The sequence below is a fragment of the Mustela nivalis genome, assembly GCF_964662115.1.
Source record: "Mustela nivalis genome assembly, chromosome: 19".
NCBI classification, from domain to species: Eukaryota; Metazoa; Chordata; class Mammalia; order Carnivora; family Mustelidae; genus Mustela; species Mustela nivalis.
Genome location: NC_139038.1, coordinates 9,106,331 through 9,123,952, shown reverse-complemented (window position 1 = coordinate 9,123,952; position 17,622 = coordinate 9,106,331). Strand labels below are relative to the sequence as shown.

The window sequence follows — 17,622 nt, the reverse complement described above, 5'->3', positions numbered from 1 at the left end:
CAGGGGGTTCGAGGGGACAGGCCTGGGGCAGGGAAACCCGTACAGAGTCTGACTTCATGGCTCAGGGGAGCCAGCCAGGGTCTGACCGCAGGCCTCGGCAGTGGTGGAGGTAAGAGCTTCTGACTTGGTGAGCAGGTGGGTCTCGAGAGAGGAGGAGTAGATTGAGGCCCGGTGTGTGGCTGTCGATGTTCCTGAAGCACTCAGGAGGGGCTTTGCATGTATCTTCCTGCATTTCTTCCCAGTAGCAGCTCTTCGAGGTGGGAACTTTCATTCCCATTTTATACCTGAGGAAACTGAGCCTCAGAGAGTTCCAGAAACTTCTCATGATCAACTGACCAGCCCTTGGCGGAGCTGGGACTCAGCCCCAGGCATTCCGGGCCCCAGAATCTGGGTGGTCAGCAGTGTCACACTGTGTCGCTTCCCAGCCCGGTGGGAACATGGGGAGGGGCAGGGGTGCTGCTAGGTTGTAGCGGGGCCGGGTCGTGGGGGCAGTGGGCGTTTGGATGTGCAGCTCAGAAGAGCCTTCTCGGGTGTGTTGGGGTGGCCTCTGCCCTCTTGGGGTGGGTGTGTGAGCTCACAGGGACTGGGTGGGATGCCGGGAGGGGCCCTGGAGGCAGATGGAGGGACCAGTCAAGGGGGTGGTAGGAGCCAGGAGAGTGAGGCCCTCCAGACCCTGCTTCAGCCGCTCAGCCATCAGCCCTCTGCTGGGGCAGAGAGCGGTGAGCAGAGATGTGGTGACTGCAGAGTTCCTGCCCAGTTAGGTCTTCCTGTGGGCTTCTGTGTGGGGTGGTGATCACTGGAGAGAGGCTGTGGGTGACCAGGCGTGGCGGGCACGTGGCTGAGCTCCATTCAGCTCTGTAATCGCTGAGGCTTAAATACAGACGCTATAAAAATCTTCCTAAACGCAGCTCAAAAGCGGTCCGGGATGGAGTAGCACTTGTTCCCTTTCCTCTGCTCCCGAGGCTGAGGACCTCTTAGCCTGTATCCCAGGGTGTCCTCCATGTCCCCTGTCCCCTTGGCTCTTATATCAATCCTGGAGGTAGGTGGGTCTTTTAACTTCCATTTTATTCCCTGGGGAAACAGACCTCGGAGATTGGGGAGCAGGGTCCCGGCCAGCAAGGAGTGGAGATCGGAGCCCGTGGCCAGATGCCGCCTTCTCTTAACACAGGCTCTGCCTTGGACCTCTTGGTGGGAGCCTGAGGTGCCAGGGAAGGAGACATCCCGAGCCAGCCCCGGAAGTAGTGTCTGGAGAATGTCTTCTTTCCCTGAGCCACCATGAGGGATTTGTGGATTCGGGAATACTCAGGCTGCCGTGAGGTGGATGGGGAGGGTTTTGCTGGTGGGTTTACAAACCAGGGGTGACGCTCTGGAGGGACTGGGTACCCTTCTGTGCAGGCGGAGGACGGTCACAGAGGAGCCGCCTCCAGGTCAGGCCAGCAGGGCCTCGGGTGACAGCCTCTCTGGCTGCGGCCTGGCCCAGCCCTGTCCTTGGAGTGTCTGCGTTTCTTGCTGCCACAGCCTGCCCGAGGCCAGGCAGCCAGGGCCGAGTGGAGCTGGGAGGCAGCTCTGTAAGACCGGTCAGAGGCTGGGCGTGGGCCAGAGCCCCGGCCACTAGACAAAGGGCCAACTCCCGGCGTCCGAAAGGACGTGTTCGCACATCTGGCCGCCGCGGGGGCTGCTCTCTCTGGGGGTCCAGCGGATAAGTGGGACCCTCTCAAGACAGCTGTGGCTGTGCGGGCTGCTATAGTTATTTGGGGATGTTGGGATTTGGAGGGGGCTGTCCCTAAGCCCTGCTGTTGGGAAGACGTGACAGCCCGCTCTTAGCGTTCCCACCCAGCTCCTGTCCGTTGGTGCTGTTTTTGCGGAGTGTTGGTGTTGGGGGGATTCTCACACTTGCTCCCAGGAAGGCAGACCTGCAGAGCAGGGGCCCCTGCTCTGCAGGCTTTTCCGTTAAGATTTCTGTGTCTGGGACTGGAACTCAGCGGGGTGGGCCCTGCTCTGACGAGGGCGGAAGCCTTGTTCATGCTGGCCTCACCGAGGCCACTCGGCAGCACTTGGGGGTATGTGGGTTCCCCAGCAGACGGATTCTGTGCCCCTGCTGTGACTGGGCCCTGCCCTCGGTGCTCAGCGCGGGGAGGACTGCTGTCACGACACCCATATGCGAGTCCTTTCAGGGAGTAAGAAAGCTAACCAGGGTAAAGGACACAGGCGGAGGGGACGCGGCCCTTCCAGGTGGGGTGATCAGGGAAGGGCTGCCTCCTAGCTCACGCGTGGGGAGAGGTCTGGCGGAAGTGGAGCAGAGAGTGTTGGGGGAGGAGGTCACGGTCAGGGCAAAGGCCAGGGTTCAGCTAAAGCAAGCATTGCTCCTGTGCCCTCCATCGCTGTGCCCCCGGCCCTCTTCCCACGCCTGCTTGTCCTGCGGGCTGCCTGACGTTTAGTTCAGACCCCCTGCTGAGCTCAGAGCGAGCAACGTGGAGACGCTGGTGGCATTGCGTGGCCCGATGAGCAGGTGCTGGCGTGCAGCCTTGCTCTTCTGGTGGGTGCTTTGGGGTCTGCTGCGAGTGGCTGCCACAGTGCGCCCCGCTCCGCTGTGCTGCCCAGGCTGCTGGCTGGCCTCTGCTTCTGTCCCTGACTGGGCATGTTCGCCACTTGGAGTCTTTGCTCTTAGAGGCCATGGGGGCAGGTCTCCCCTTACCCGCCTACATCACCTCCAGAGTGGACGGCGCCATCTGCCTGGCCCACCCAGGGTCCCCACTTCCTGCCCCAGGCTGCCCTCGGGACCCAGAGCCCGAGCCTGATTCTGAGCGCTCGGAAAGGCTCCCTCAGCCCGTGGCGGAGGTGTCACTGAGCAAGACGGACAGCGGGGAGATTGCACAGCGAGGCAGGCCGAGGGTATGGCAGGAGCTGTGGCTCCTGTGGGAGACCGTGCTGTGTTCCAGGGAGCACCAGGGCCTCGGAGAGTGCCAAGGGAGCGGCAGGCGGTGAGGGTCCGCCTAGGGTGTGTGTGAAACAGCAGGCTGAGGAGTGAGCCCCCCCCCCCCGTGGGTGTGCCCACGGTGCTGCCCTCCAGGACAGAGCAGGCTGTTTGAGCCTGGACTGAGGGCGGAGACAGGAGTGGCAGCCCAAGACCTTTGCTGCTCCAGAGGAGCAGCCGCAGAGGCCACGGGGAGGCCTGTCGGGGAGCAGGTCCAAGGCCAGCATTCCTGCTCACCCACCCTAGCGATGGCACCGGAAGCATCTAGAAGGGCCAGATGGAAAGCAGATAGTACCCCACTGGAGGGAGGGTGACCAGGAGCCCAGAGGGCATGGCCAGGGGGAGCACCGGGGAGGACTGAGCACGAGACTCTGTCCGTGTCTCCGTAGCTTGCCCGAGTCCTTCCATGTCACCCCTTTGCTCTCCTAGCACCTGGCGCCGGCAGCTCCCGCCTGGAATGGCATCGTGGCCCGCTGAAGCAGAAGGCCTCGCCCATCCCCCTTCCCCGCACGGCAGTGCGGGCCAGCTGGTGGCTCGGACAGACCCCTGTGGGGATCTGATGAGCCGGGCATCAGATGGTTCCTGGCCTGGGGCTTTGGTGCCTCGAGCCTCGAGCGACCGATTCCTCGGGAAGATCCGTGGGTCCTGCTGGCCGTTCACGGTGCCACCTGGACTCAGCCGGGGTTTGTGGACGTCACGTGCCGAATGACTCCTTCTAACGTTTCTCCCTTCTCTGCATGTCTGATCTCGCACCCCGTGTAGGCATGACGAGTATTCTGCTGTCAGCCATTGGACTCCCTGTGTGTCTTAGCCGCGCACCCCAGCCCGCCAGCCCTCCCGCCTCCTGTCTGGCCTCTAAAAGTCACAGCTCAGTTAAGAGATTGAGGAAAATGCCCATGAAAGGTAGTTCCCGCTCACAAGTGCTCTCTGGCCTCTGCTAAGCCTCCGAGTCTTGCTGCCTCTGACTCTCCTGCATCGATCGCTCTTCTCTGACCCCCACGGCCCTTCTCTGCTTCCTTTACCCCAGGGGAGGGCCTCAGTGGCCCTTCTGCCTGCCCTCGGCGCGGAGGTGGGCCCTGGAAGCCACTTTCCCCGGAAAACCCAGAGTTCAGCTCCTATTTTCTGGCACAGCTGGAGTGTGAGGGGCCTGTTGTTGAGGACAGTGTGACCGTATAAACACAAGCGTGGGCTGAGGCCAGCTCGGGATGGGGGTGACTGTCCCTCTCAGCAGGGCCAGCATGCATCTCAGGAAAGGGCCCCGGACCTGTCTGGCCACCACGAAGGGCTACTTCGGAGGGGTCCCGCAGTGGCGCTGCCCAGCCCATCACACGGCTGGGGAGGAAGGGGTTTCAGAACCGTGGCAGGTGCTGGCACGTTAGCCAGACTTAACGTGAAGGGGCCTGTGGGTAGTGAGTTCTAAACCTGCCATTTCGGAAGCTGATGCTTCCGTCTTTGGGCTGGAGACGCACAGAGCACGGAAAGCCCTGTGACCCTGAGTGTGGTGCGGTGAGCAGGGAGCACGGCCCTGGCCCAGCCGGCTTGGGATCCGGTCTTGGTTCTGGCTTCATGTCCCACGCCGGTGTCTCCGTTCGCGAGCTGGCATCTCCTGCTTCGCAGGTTGGTAGTGGACGGAATGAGAAGAGCACACATGAGGCGCCCAGCACGTTGGCATGGGGGGCTCTGATCGTGCCCACTGCCTGCCTAACCCCAGCCCTGCAGGTGGCAGGGAGGGCCGGGGAGTGGCGGGGCTTTACACCCTGTTCCCCACCTCACCCCATCCCGGCAGCTGGGCAGGGCGGGCCCGGAGCTTCCCGAGACACTCCGACTTGCCTGGGAAGAACACAGGCTCTCGGCAGACACTCATCCTCCTTCATGGGCTCAGATGTCCCTTTCTTGGGGTTGGTGGTCCCCTGGCTGGCCCCCTTAAGAGAAGTGTGGCTCCTGGGCTACCTTGGGTTCTACAAGGCTGTCCGGGCAAGTGGCGTGGAAAAGGACGCTGAGCCAGACCCTACCAGAGGTGGGCCCGAGGCTAGTCCTGGCAGAGGGGGTCCTGGCGTCGCTGTGCTTTTCTGAAATTCTTCTCCTCACTCTGAATAGCTCCTGGGATGGCTGCCAGTGCTGGTGGTCCTTGTGCTTTGGCCTGGCTTTCTCCCCAGTGACCAGTCAGTGGCCTAGAAATCTGTGTGTATGTGTTGTATGTGATGGGGGAAAGGTGTGTGTGTGTGTGTGTGTGTGAGACACGTTTCTGTGTTACGAGTATGGGGGGATGGGTGTGTGTGGGGGGTGTGTGTGAAGGGATGGAAGTACATTTGTGTGGAGGTTACGTGTGTGTGTGTGTGTATGTGTGTGTTTTGAGGGGGTGGGGTATGTTTGTGTGGGTGGGGGGTGTATGTGTCAGGGTGGGGGACGTTTGTGTGGGGTTATGTGTGTGAGGTGGGTGGAGGTGCATTGGTCGGGGTGTGAGGTTTTGGGGAGACGTTCGGGGGCTTGTCTCTGTGTTGGTGGGGTGGTGTTCTTTTGTCTGTAGCTGCCTCTCACAGCACTCACGGTCTGGGTCAGTATGACGTCTCCATTTTTAGGTGAGGGGAGGTTCAGGTGATACGCTTCAGTCCCTGTGTGACAGCCAGAATCAAACCCGACGTCGCCGGCTGCCAGCCTCTGCTCCCCTCCTCGGTGGCCCCTGGCCTTCTCTGGTTTTGAGGGCCCTTGGCTGTGGAGCCCTCAGGCTTGTCTGTCTTGGCAGCCACACCCAGTGGCTCTGAGCTCAAGTTCAGGCCAGGGTCCCTCTGGCGACAGAGGCTCAGAGCGGGACCTGCCCAGCGACCCCGAGGCAGGAAGAGGAGCTTTCCCCGGCTGCACTGGTCTTCCCTGGCCGTCCTTTCTGCTCCCGCACGGCTTTGCTGCCATTCTCTGTCATTCTGCCGCTGCCTCTGGCTGGAGAAGCCCTGGGTCTGCCCAGGTCTCTCCCCGGCTGGGGGAGCCTCTCGTTCTGGGGGTGTGGGGGTGCGCGTGTGGGGCCAGGCTCAGGGTTGGTGCCGGCGCGGGCCAGCCTCCCAGCTTTGTGCGCGTGGGCAGTCTCGAGAAGAGTGGGGTGGCCGGGGCGCCCCTCTTCCTGCATCGGGGCTCCTTCCCGGACTTGGCGTGTCGCTGAGACCCCACAGTCCGGGCCAGGAGAGAGAAAACCAAGGCTTGTTGTGACCATGTCCGTGTGGCATCGTCCCCAGTCGGCGTGCACACAGACGCCCGCAGGGCAGGCACCCGCTGCATGTTTGGCTCCTAGACCATCTCTCGCCTTGGCTTTCTCACAGGAGTAACGGAGGTTGGGTGAAACCGTGGTGCCGGGACACGCTCCACAGCAATTTGTGGTTGAAGCTGCCGTTTGACTTCTCTGTGTGTCCTCGGAAGAGCCTGGGCCCAGCCTCCCACGCGAATGTGCGCGGGGATGCGGTGCAGGCCCAGGACGCGGCTCCTGAGGGCTGGGCCCGGCAGCTGTCCCTGGTCCTCGTGCGTCGCCTCCAGGGCTCCTGGGGCCGGGCCTCCCGCGGGTGGACCCACAGGGCTCTGCCCGGCCGAGCTCCGAGCGTCCGCGCGGACGCCGCGTCTGTCCTCTTGTACGCTCGCGCCTCTCCGGGTCCCTCCTGGCAGCTTGGCCTCTCCCTTGTCTTCCTTCCTCTCTGGACTCCGCGACCCGAGTGCGTCCTCCTCGGGACACCGCTGACGCTCTTCTCTCTTGCAGGAGGGACTCCAAAGCCGGAGCCAGAGCAGGTGATAAAGAAGTACACGGAAGAGCTGAAAGTGGCCCCGGATGAGGCACGTGTCGGGGGAGCCGTGCTGCTTCTGGTTTGCTTTGCAGACGAGGGGCGGCTCCGGAGGAGGGTAGCGGCCTTTTCTCTGCTGGGCGGGCACTAACCGAGGTGCCGCTCCGGGTCCTGCGGTGTGAACTCCCGGCGGCCTGGGGGAGGCAGGCCTTCCCACGGGGAGGCGGCCTGGCCTCAGAGGCCTGCGTTCTGATCTGAGCTGCGCCGCTCATGCGCGGTGGTTCTGAGCGGGGCTCCTCACCGGGCGTGGCCCTCGCCCTGTGCCATCTGGAGTCCAGGGATGGGAGAGCCCGCCCCGCTCTCCGAGGATTGAGCTGGGGAAAAGCGAAGAGGCTTTGTCCCCACAGCGGTCCTGCTCCTCTGGCTATGGGGAGAACCGGTTGGCCTTGCTGTCATAGTGGGGCCTGCCAGACTCTCATAGCAGCTTCGGTTGGACCCAAGCTTCTGTGCTGAGCTGTGTTTTGGGGGCTGCTGTGCCCCTGGTGTCTGATTTGAGTGGAGAGTTCCAAGGACTCTGGGGAGGGGAGGGATGGGGTGGGTCATGGGTTAAAGGGCAGTTGTGCCAAGATAGCACGGAGGCCTCTGCCCTCTTTTCCCGCAGCTCTGGCTGGTAAAGGGTTAGTAACCTGGAGGTTGTCCCCATGTCTCCCACCCTCTCTCCAGCGCTGTCTGTGCCCCCAGGGGATAGCACACCAGTCTCTGTTCTTACCTTCACCTTATGCCCCCCACCCCTGGCATAACTGGCCTGCTCTGCACCAGCCTCCTGCCCCCAGGCTGCCGGCTGGACAGCCTCCAGACAGCTGTGATAGTGCTGGTAGCCGCACCTTGACACCCCTTGGCAGGGTCCCCTGACATGGAGACAACGTCCTGCTCCCGAGCTCGGCCATCAGAACCTTCGGGATCTGGTTTCTGCTTCAGAACATTCTCTTCCCTTTCCCTGCCGTGCCCGTTCCCGCCCTTGTCCACCTTGTCCCTTTCCCCTGTGACAGCCAGCTTTGTGGCCCTGCTTTCTCCATTTCCTGCCCTGCTGTTTCCTGTCTTCCGGCCGGTGTCTGCTGTCTTCAGCTTGTGCTGCTGTCAGTGCTAAGGCCCCTGCGGCCCCTGTGGCCCCTGTGCTTGTGGCCGTCTGTCGTCCCCTCTGCTGTGACGGGCCCTCTGAGGGCGTAGATCCTGGTGACTCATCTGTCTTCCCGCCTTTGGAGCAGCTGACTGAAGGACTGACTGCCCGTAATCCTGGTGTTTCGGCAGCGAAGGCCTTTTCCTATTAGGACCCCCTCCCCCACACCCTGTGGCACAGCGGGCCGTCAGTGAGCGTGCCCTGTGCTGGTCTCCCTCCAGGACTGCATCATCTGTATGGAGAAGCTGGCTGTGGTGTCCGGCTACAGCGACGTGACCGACAGCAAGACCATTGGGCCAGTGGCCGTGGGCCGCCTTACCAAGTGCAGCCATGCCTTCCACCTGCTGTGTCTGCTGGCCATGTACTGTACCGGGAACAAGGTACCCGCGCGTCTGCCCCCGGGGGAGCGGGGTCACCTGCCCACAGTCCTTCCCCGCTCCTGCTGCTGTTCTGCGGGGGGCCCGGGACACTCTCGGAGGCAGCGTCGAGCTGTCTGTGGGCCCGGGCCCGTGGCAGGATGGAGGTTGGCCGCTGGAGGGCTGGAGGTGGCAAGTGACCCCTGACTGCTGTCCTTTGGTGGCACTTAGCCGGAATGGACAGAGGTTGGGAGGACAGGGAGGCAGACCTCGGGGCATGGCGTGGTCTCTCCTGCAGCACCCCCTGAGCCGCCCTGCACCAGCCAGGGGGCCTATGCCAGCAGTTGACTGGGCCTGGGGTCTTTTGTTGGGTTTGAAACCTGTTCCACCACGAAGACTTTTGTGCACCAACCCGATTTGCCTACTCGGTGCCGGTCTCCCGGTACCTCGCCCCTGCGCCGACCATCTCTCCAGGGAGGCGGTCGGGTTTCTGTGCTGGGAGGGAATGCGGGGACAAGCCGGGGACCTGCTGTGGGGCAGGGGCCATGCTAGACGCTCTCTCGGGGCCACCGGCTCAGTCTGTGGTGCTCTGCTTGGTCTCAGGACGGAAGTTTGCAGTGTCCTTCCTGCAAGACCATCTACGGAGAGAAAACTGGGACCCAGCCCCGGGGGAAGATGGAGGTCTTCAAGTTCCAAGTGTCCCTCCCCGGCCACGAGGACTGTGGGACAATACTCATAGTTTACAACATTCCTCACGGCATCCAGGTAAGGGGCCCTGGCAGGAGAGGAGCCTCCTTGGACCATTCTGGAATGGGCCCTTCTCGGTCTGGGGCACTCGACTTCCTACGCTGCCCCTTTCCCAGCAGTCCAGTCCCTGGGGCAGTCGGGAGGCATCAGTCTCCCGATTTCAGGCTCTCAGGAACCAGGAGGCACCGCTGTCTGGGGGTAGAACAAGGTCTTAGGGCTGCGGAAGCGAAGAGGTGGCCTTCAGCCCTTTCCTAATGCAGGGAGGGCATCCTGGAGACGGAGACATCGTAGCTCGACTTGTACTGGGTAGAAGGCCAAATGTTTAAAGCAGGAACAGTGCTTGTGTCGGGGGCTGAACGACGGGGGATCCCCCAGGGCAGGGAGGTGTCCGCAGGGAGGAGGCCAGCTTGGGAGGCCAGCTCAAGGGCCAGATCCAGGCCTGCCTTGGGTGTGGGGGTGCCGGCTCTGGTGGCAGGAACAAGACAGGAACCCGAGCAAAAGGTCCCAGGGTCCCACTAGAGACCCAGATAGGAGCCCTAGGCCCTTCTGGTTGGGCCCGGGTTGACCTCAGAACTGGTGGCAGGTGGACAAGGTCCAGGGAGTGGAGACCAGGACCCACGGGGGCTCGTCTGTGACAGGCAGAGTGTCCCTATTTTGTTCAATCACGTGCTTTTCCGCGGTTTCCCTCCATTTCTTCTCAGTGGGTCATAGTGAATTTTAAAAACATCCCTGACAGCCTCAGAGCCCCAGAGCAGGGGGAGTGTGGAGGTGTGTGTGGTGTGCCTCTGAGTGGCAGAGGGCAGGAGCAAGGACCTTCCACTATCGCCACACTGTTTGCAGTCCCTGCCTCGTGCCCCACTGCAGGCTCATCTCGAGCGAGGGGTGAGGGCGTCCGGAAGGAGTTGTGGCCAGCATGGCCACAGAGCCCAGTGCCCACAGGGGCACCAGTGGGGTGGGAGTGTGTGTCCTGGCCTTGGAGGAGTTCCAGTCTCACCAGGGAGAGGGGTGGGGAGTTAGCAGGAGCGTCTGATGCCAAACCGAGTGTCACGGGGTCAGGGAAGGGGGTCGCTGAGGGGAGGCGGTGTCACATTGGGTCTGTGACACGGATTGGGATAGTCATTTGGGATAGTCAAATAGCCCCGGCCAGAGAGGCAGAGGGTGGGCTGGGCTGCTGGGCACCTCTCAGGACCCTCTCAGGCCCAGTGTCTGTGTTCCTCCTGCAGGGCCCGGAACACCCCAACCCTGGGAAGCCGTTCACCGCCAGGGGATTTCCCCGCCAGTGCTACCTTCCAGACAATGCCCAGGGCCGCAAGGTGAGGCAGGGCGGCCCGGCTGGTCGGGGCCCGGCTGCCTGTGGGCGGTTGGAGCAGGTGGGTGGGTGGGGAGGGCCCAGCCTGGTGGCCCTGCCAGCTCTGCCCTGCTCACCTGCTTGTTCTTCTGGGGCTGCTGGCCGTGCCGGCCCCTCCTTCCCGCGGGTCGCTGTGCCATGGGCACGCTCCCCCCCGAGAGATGACTGGAGGGGAGGCCTTTTCCAGCAACCTCTCGGGCCAGGTCACCTGCCCTTCGGTCAGGCTAGCGTGACGGCATTGGTGGGTGGGGGCGGTGGGGGGGAGGATGGGACAGGGGAGGACTGGGAGACTGGGACAGGCTGCGGAGCTACCTCGGGCACGGGGACTAGAGAGAGCGTTGCCCGCAGATGGAACCGCTTGGGAGCGGCAGCCGGTGGGTCTGGCTGGAGGCCGGGAAGATTCTGGGGGAGAACCAGAGCGCGGTGTGGAGGCAGTGGGGCATCGGGTGCCCCTAGGCCACCCTGGGTGTTGCTGATGGGGGGTTTGAAAATGCTCACTCTGGCTGCTGTGAGCGCGGCCTGCGGGTAGCTGAGTGGGGTGGGGTGGGGTGCAGAGAGGCACGGGTTTGTGGACTTGGACTGTGGGCAGGGTTAGCCTGGCCCCAGGTGCGGCTTGAGTGGCAGAAGGCGGCACCCTCCGATGTGGGGGGTCCTCTTGGGCCATCAGGTCAGCAGGGGGAGTTCTGGGAGGGGCGTCAGGATTGGAACTGGAGGCTGGGGACCCCAGCAGATGGGGCTCACTTGGATTGGGTCACTTAGGAGAGCGGCCAGCCTGGGCCCTGCCAGCAGTTCACGGTATAGGTCGAGCAGACCAGGCAGGTGCCCGCTGTGCCTGCCCTGGTCCCCCCTGGTGGGGCAGGTCAGACCAGGGAAGGGAGCGGCCAGTGGGTTCTGGCCCCCTGCTGCCCCCCTCACACCCCACCCCCCCACCCTGGCCCCTCTGAGAAATCCATACGCTTGCTCATTAGCTTGTGCTTGCTCATTAGCCCCTCCCCCTTTCCCCTCCCCCACTGCAGGTCCTGGAGCTGTTGAAGGTGGCCTGGAAGAGGCGACTCATCTTCACAGTGGGGACGTCCAGCACCACGGGAGAGACGGACACGGTGGTGTGGAACGAGATCCACCACAAGACGGAGATGGACCGCAACGTGACAGGCCACGGCTACCCGGACCCCAACTACCTGCAGAATGTGCTGGCTGAGCTGGCGGCCCAGGGGGTGACCGAGGACTGCCTGGAGCAGCAGTGACCCCCCACACAAGCTTGGCCGGGCCCCACCCTGCCCCACCTGCTGCCTCCCGCCACCAGCCGCCCTCTCCCCGCGCTGCCGGCTGGGCTGTCCCCGGGATGGGCAGGCAGGAAGGTGCCTTTCCTCGGAGGCTGCGGTGTTTGTCGGGGGCCTGCCTTCGCCCCCTCTTCCCCTCCAGGCCTGGATCCGCGTGGGAGTTGGGCAAGCCTGGGAGTTCTACTCGTGGGGGCTTACGATGCAGCTACCTCAGAGCGTGGGGCCCCGCCCTTGGGCTGCTTTGGGTCCGTAGTGCCGGGGGGCCCGGCGTGGGGTGTGGCGAGGCTGCCCCATCGTAGCCTGGGCAGCAGTGGTTCCGGGTCAGCTTCTCATACCTCAGATGTTGTGTTTGCAATAAATGCCCTATAGCCAAAGTCAGCAGGCCCTGGTGTGTTTGTCGGCGGAGAGGCTGTGCGTGTGCAAATGCGCGCGTGTGCAAATGCGCGCGTGTGCTGCTGCGTCCCAGCAGGAGGGAGCCTGCCCACTGCCCAGTCCACCCACATGCCCTGGTGACCAAGGCTGCGCGAGGCCCAAGAGCCCCACTCCCACCCCGCCGCCCTGAGCTGGGCTGCTGCCCTGGCCCCTGACCCCATCCTCAAAAAGTTCTAATTTCTCGACCCTCAGGAGGATCCAGTACCCCGGCCCTGGGCTCCAGGGACACCGGCCGCATCTGGAGTGGGCCAGGGGGACTTTTGTCTCCATGCCCTTTTCTCCACAAGAAAAAAAAAATTAAAGTCTATTTTGTGTGTTGGTCTAAAGATTAGTATATTATATGTTAAAGCATTTTTCTTCCATCTATAAATTTGAATTTTGCAGCAGCAGGGCCGGGCTGACTCACTCAGTGGAGCTTGTGACTCTTGATCTCAGGATCTGGAGTTCGAGCCTCATGTTGGGTGTGGAGATAGATGACTTAAAACTAAGATTTTAAAAAAAAGGTAGTTACCCTATGAATCAACGATTTCACCCTTAGGCGTGTATCCAAGAACAGAAAACAGGTCCACACAAAACTTGTACGTGAACGCTCGTGGCAGCGTCATTTGTAACAGCCAACAGCCCAATTGTCCCTCCACTGAGGAGCCGAGAAACAAAATGCCTGGTCTCCATACAGTGGAGGGAAAGTTCTGGAACCCTGAGAACAGAGGCTGGTCACAGGCTTCAAGAGGACACTAAGGGGAAGAAGCCAGCCCCAGCTCGCCACTGGTGTGATTCCGTCCATGCAAAGTGTTCAGGACAGGGAAGTCCGTGGAGGCTGAGAGCAGATGCCTGGTTGTCGGGGGAGCGGGGAATGGGGAGGGACTTTGAATGGGTACAGCGTGTGCTCTTGGGGTGATCCGCACGTTCCGAACTGAGTGGTGGTGGTTGCGCAACCTTGTGAAAGCCTGCTGAGCAGTACACTTTAAACGGATGAGTTTTATGTGAATTATCTTTTTTTTTTAATTGTATCTTATAAAAAAATAGAACCAAAAAGAGTCAAGTAAGTGGGAGGCTTGTCAGCTGTCAAAGGGCCTTTCGCTGACTCCGGACTCTCGTTAGACGAGAGAAGTGGCCTTGTACAGGGAGGGCAGGGAGATTGGCCCCGGGGCTGGAGCTGGACGGGTCAGGTAGGGCCTCTGCATCCCTCAGCCTGCTCCCACTCCCTGGGTGCGGACAGAAGGCCGGAGGGCGGCTCCTGGCACCTGGGGTGCAGGAATCTCAGGCATGTGGCCCTGTGCCCACGTTTCCAGAGACTGGGTCCTCTCTGGGGCAGAGAGGCTGGCCGGGACCCCAATTCAGACATGGGACTCTGGGGGGCTTGGCTGGCATCTGGAGGTCTGCGGGGCATCCCCCTCAGCCCTGGCATTGGGCCCTGGTCCGAAGCACGCTGCAGGCCTGCCCAACTCCCTTAGGGTAGGCTGGGTGAGTGGGAGAGGGTGGGGCGCATTTACATTTTCAGGTCTTTCCAGACCTCGGCCAGCCTCCCGCTGCAGCAGGACTAACCAGCTCCTCCAGGCGCTGGGGGCGGGTGTGGCAGGAGGAAGCAGATCAGCCCCAGGCTGTGGATGTGGGAGAAGGGCGAGCTCAGGGGGCCATCATGGGGTTCCCCCAGAGGCAGCCTGGCCTATCGCGGCTGTTCCTCCTCGCGGGGGCACTGGTCTGGCCCCTGCCTTGTATGAGCCTGGGTGAGTGGGGGTCCTGGGATGAATTCACTTGGCCGGATCCAAGGAGCTGGGACACCCCCCCACCCCCCGCCAACAGGGGAGAGCAGGTTCCAGGACCCTCATGCCTATTTCTGTGGCCACAGAGCTGATCCCCTACACACCACAGATAACAGCTTGGGACCTAGAAGGGAAGGTCACAGCCACCACGTTCTCCCTGGAGCAGCCTCGCTGTGTCCTGGACGGGCTTGCCGGCGTTGCCAGCACCATCTGGCTGGTGGTGTCCTTCAGCAACGGTGGGTCACGGTGTGGGTCTGGGGTGGCGGAGGAGAGTCCACGGTGGTGGACCAGGCATTGGGCTTTATCCTGCCGAGCTCTGAGAGGGTGACCAAGTTACCTGGTTTGTGCCTGGAGGGAGCCTCTGGGCCCTGAGGCACGGAGGGCCAGGTTCTGGGGGGCCTCGGACCCAGCAAGGGGCTAGGCTCCCTAGCCCCACCTGTCTGTCCCTTTCTCCCACAGCCTCCAGAGACTTCCAGAACCCACAGACGCGAGCTGAGATCCCAGCCTTCCCACGGCTGCTGACGGAGGGGCACTATATGACACTGCCGCTGTCCCTGGACCAGCTGCCCTGTCAGGAGCCCGCGGGCGGCGGCAGGGACATCCCCTTGCTGCGGGTGGGCAATGACCCCGGCTGCCTTGCTGACCTCCTCCAGCCGCCCTACTGCAACAGCCCGCTCCCCAGCCCCGGACCGTACAGGTGGGTCACCTGCCTGGATCCCAGGACAGACAGGGGCTGTGCTGGGGGAGAGGGGGAGGTGAGCGGCCTCTCCCAGCCTCTCCCCAGACGCTTCCCCTTCACGAGCTCTGGTTTAGGCCTCTGTGGGGTCAAGGAGCGCTCACCCCAGCTTGGGGGCCGGCAGAATGCGGCTTTTCCGGGAGGCCTGCCCGGGACAGGGCTGGTGGCGACAGGCTGGGGGTCTCAGGCCCAGAGTTGGGGACTGGGTGGGGGCGCTGGTCTGCAGTCACTAGCCCCCAGGCAGATCTGGCAGGAATGTAAGCCCCCAGCAAGCAGACCAGCACCCACTTTTTCAGGTGAAAGAGCTGAGGCACAGGGCGGCGAGGCTTTGCCAGGGTCGCGGGGGCAGCCAGAGTGTCCAAGTGTCCAGATGGCGGCTGCCCGGGGTCCTCAGGGAGTCCAAGCGGGCCGAGAAGACCAGCTCGGGGCACAGGGAAGGTGGGCTTGGTGCGAGCGGGACTGGCCCTTCCAGGCACAACCTCCCTGTGCCCCCTGCCTGGCCCCCTGCCTGCCCTCCCACCTCCCCCCTGCCCACTTCCTGGCTCGGCCTCCTCTCGCCTCCTGCCCCCACCCCCAGCAGCCACCAGAGCTGGCTGCCCTCCGTGCCTGCCCTTCTGGGTCCCTCCACGCTCAGACGCCTTCAGGGCTCCCCTCCTGGAGCAAAGATACAGCCTGAGCTCCTATGCGCAGCCTCTGGTGCCCTCCGTGCTCAGCCCGCCTCCTCCCCGGGATCCCAGGCTCAGAGCGCACCCTGACCTCACCCCTCCCTCTCTCCCTGGACCTTTGCTTAGGGTGCCAGAGCCTACCGGGGGGCCTTGTCTGGCTTCCTAGAAGCCACTTGGCCAGCCGTTTTCTCTGGGAGTCCTGGGGTTCCCAGCTCCATCTGACCTGCTGAGTCACCCTGAGGACTCTGCATGTGACAGTTAGTGACTGGGGTCCCCCTAAACCGGATGGGGTTTCTGGAGAGCAGCGGCTCAGACACACTGGGACCTGCTGGCCGGGGTCACTGTTGTCAGAGCGGTCTCAGAGGAGCCCCCCAAGAAGAGCCTGGCCCAGAACCGCCTGGAGCTTGGCCGCTGTGGGCAGGCAGCCGGGGCTCTGACCTCCCCGCTTCTCCTCTCCGTAGGGTGAAGTTCCTCCTGATGGACGCCAGTAGCTCACCCCAGGCCGAGACCAGGTGGTCCGACCCCATCGCTCTTCACCAAGGTAGCGCTGGGGGTGGGGGTGGGGGTGGGGGGGACTGCTCTGGCTCCTGCCTACCCCTGCCGACTAGTCACTTGCTGCCACCACAACACCAGGGAGCCCAGGGACCTGGACGCAGGGTCCAAGTCCAGCCCCTCCCCCAAGCAGAAGCTTGTGCAGGGGAGGTGGGGCACTGGGTCAGCCTCACTGGCAGAGACAACGGGTCTGTCCATGCTCAAATGTTGGTCAACGCTCAGGTGCCCAGGTCCCAGCCCAGTCGTGGGCAGAAGCAGCCTTCCCCTCCAACGCCAGCCCTGGGCCAAGCCCTGCAGGTGGAGAAGGGCCAGGACATGGAGGAGGCCAGGGTCAGAGTCAGGGCCGTGGGTTCTGGGAGTTTCCCTCAGCAGGGCCCGGGACTCACCGGGCTAAGGAACCTGCACATGAGGGAGGCCAGTGTCCGCTGTGAGGGACACCTGGGAGGCAGGCTGCAGAGGCCGGGGTGTTGGTGGGGGAGGGGAGAGGGAGCAGAGGGGGTGGGGGTCTTGTAGTCTGAAGGCCTTGAACGTCTGAAGGCCTTGAACCGCCAGGCTCCAGGGAGCAGGGCAGTCACGTGGTGGGTCCTGAGGTCTGCTGCAGCTCTGCCGCCGTGGGCAGGGCCGTGGGCGGGCACAATGGCAGGAACAGCCTAGAAGGTGGGACTAAGAGGCCAGGGCCGTGGGGGGTACAGGCCGGCAGGGCACAGATGCCTGGCTGAGATGGACAGGAGGGTTGGCTCCGGAGGCTCCCAGGCCTTGAGAGGCAGCCTGGGTGGGGGAAGGGACTGCCCTGGGGTCACGGGGCAGCCTCTGAGCGGCTGCTGTGCGCAGGGAAGTCGCCAGCCTCCATCGACACGTGGCCAGGGCGACGCAGTGGTGCTATGATCGTCATCACCTCTGTCCTCGCCTCCCTGGCCGGCCTCCTGCTCCTGGCCTTCCTGGCAGCGTCCACCACACGCTTGTGAGTGCTGACAGCCCCGGGGCCTCTGCCCGACCCTGGGGGGCCCCTCCCTTCTCACTGGTCCCAGCGCCTGGGACGCCCCCTTTCCAGGGATGTTCCAGGAATGTCCACCCCCAGTCTGCCTCACCCAGAGGGCAGGGAGGTGGCCCAGCAGCTCCTCGGAAGCCAGGTTCAGAGAAGGGGTCACCTCCCTCTGCCCTGCCCTTCACTCTGCCCTTGGGCCCCCCCCCCCCCCCCCGCGGCCTTTCTCCTCCTGGGCCTGTTTTCTCTCCAAGGAGCCCTCAGTCACTTCATAGACCTGATACTGGGGTAGTCAGGGCAACCACCTGGAGGAGGTGGGCCAGCAGCTGCTTCTAGAAGGAAGGAAAGAGAGAGACTGCGGGAGGACCGGGGACCCAGTGCTGCCTCTTTTTCCCATCCAGCTCCAGCCTGTGGTGGCCGGAGGAGGCCCCGGAGCAGCTGAGAATTGGCTCCTTCATGGGGAAGCGCTACATGACCCACCACATCCCACCAAGCGAAGCTGCCACCCTGCCCGTGGGCTGTGAGCCTGGCCTGGACCCCCTCCCCAGCCTCAGCCCCTAGCCTGGCCCTTGTGGCTGGGGCGTGCGTGGCTGTGGCCAGTGTGGGGACAAGGATGTGGTAGTCATTCCCAGCCCCTGCACCCTCCTCCTCACCCCGGCCTACAGTCCCACTGATGTAGGACAGATGTCAGGGTTCTAAACGTCTTTGGTGCAAAAAGGGGGTTTGGGGCGCCTGGGTGGCTCAGTGGGTTAAGCCGCTGCCTTCGGCTCAGGTCATGATCTCGGGGTCCTGGGATCGAGTCCCGCATCGGGCTCTCTCTGCTCAGCAGGGAGCCTGCTTCCTCCTCTCTCT

At 63.2% G+C, this 17,622-nt stretch overlaps 2 protein-coding genes across 17 annotated transcripts in view; both read left to right on the top strand.

Annotated features, from left to right (window-relative positions):
* DTX2 (deltex E3 ubiquitin ligase 2) overlaps nucleotides 1-12,014 on the top strand; it is a 35,784-nt gene extending 23,770 nt beyond the window's left edge. For 4 of the 14 annotated variants that reach the window (XM_082712580.1, XM_082712582.1, XM_082712581.1 and 1 more), the window contains 6 exons: nucleotides 3,737-3,877; nucleotides 6,711-6,784; nucleotides 8,131-8,289; nucleotides 8,869-9,030; nucleotides 10,236-10,325; nucleotides 11,377-12,014. In XM_082712580.1, coding sequence (XP_082568706.1) covers nucleotides 3,737-3,877; nucleotides 6,711-6,784; nucleotides 8,131-8,289; nucleotides 8,869-9,030; nucleotides 10,236-10,325; nucleotides 11,377-11,604 — 854 coding nt within the window. In that variant the 3' untranslated portion in view covers nucleotides 11,605-12,014. Of the gene's footprint in view, nucleotides 1-3,736; nucleotides 3,878-6,710; nucleotides 6,851-8,130; nucleotides 8,290-8,868; nucleotides 9,031-10,235; nucleotides 10,326-11,376 lie in introns of all 14 variants that reach the window. The other 10 variants (XM_082712576.1, XM_082712578.1, XM_082712577.1 and 7 more) reach the window with 3 other exon arrangements.
* A 1,309-nt stretch (nucleotides 12,015-13,323) lies between these two features.
* On the top strand, nucleotides 13,324-17,506 carry UPK3B (uroplakin 3B). Of its 3 annotated transcripts, none has more exons than XM_082712602.1 (6): nucleotides 13,324-13,527; nucleotides 13,945-14,071; nucleotides 14,295-14,532; nucleotides 15,698-15,777; nucleotides 16,620-16,749; nucleotides 17,172-17,506. In XM_082712602.1, exons 1-6 carry the CDS (start codon nucleotides 13,339-13,341, stop codon nucleotides 17,329-17,331), a joined length of 924 nt encoding a protein of 307 aa, XP_082568728.1. In that variant the 5' UTR covers nucleotides 13,324-13,338; the 3' UTR covers nucleotides 17,332-17,506. The 3 variants fall into 3 exon arrangements, with proteins under 3 accessions (XP_082568728.1, XP_082568727.1, XP_082568729.1); XM_082712601.1 differs by having other exon boundaries at nucleotides 13,324-13,536; XM_082712603.1 differs by lacking the exon at nucleotides 13,324-13,527 and adding an exon at nucleotides 13,600-13,799 and having other exon boundaries at nucleotides 13,922-14,071.
* The last annotated feature ends 116 nt before the right edge of the window (nucleotides 17,507-17,622 follow it).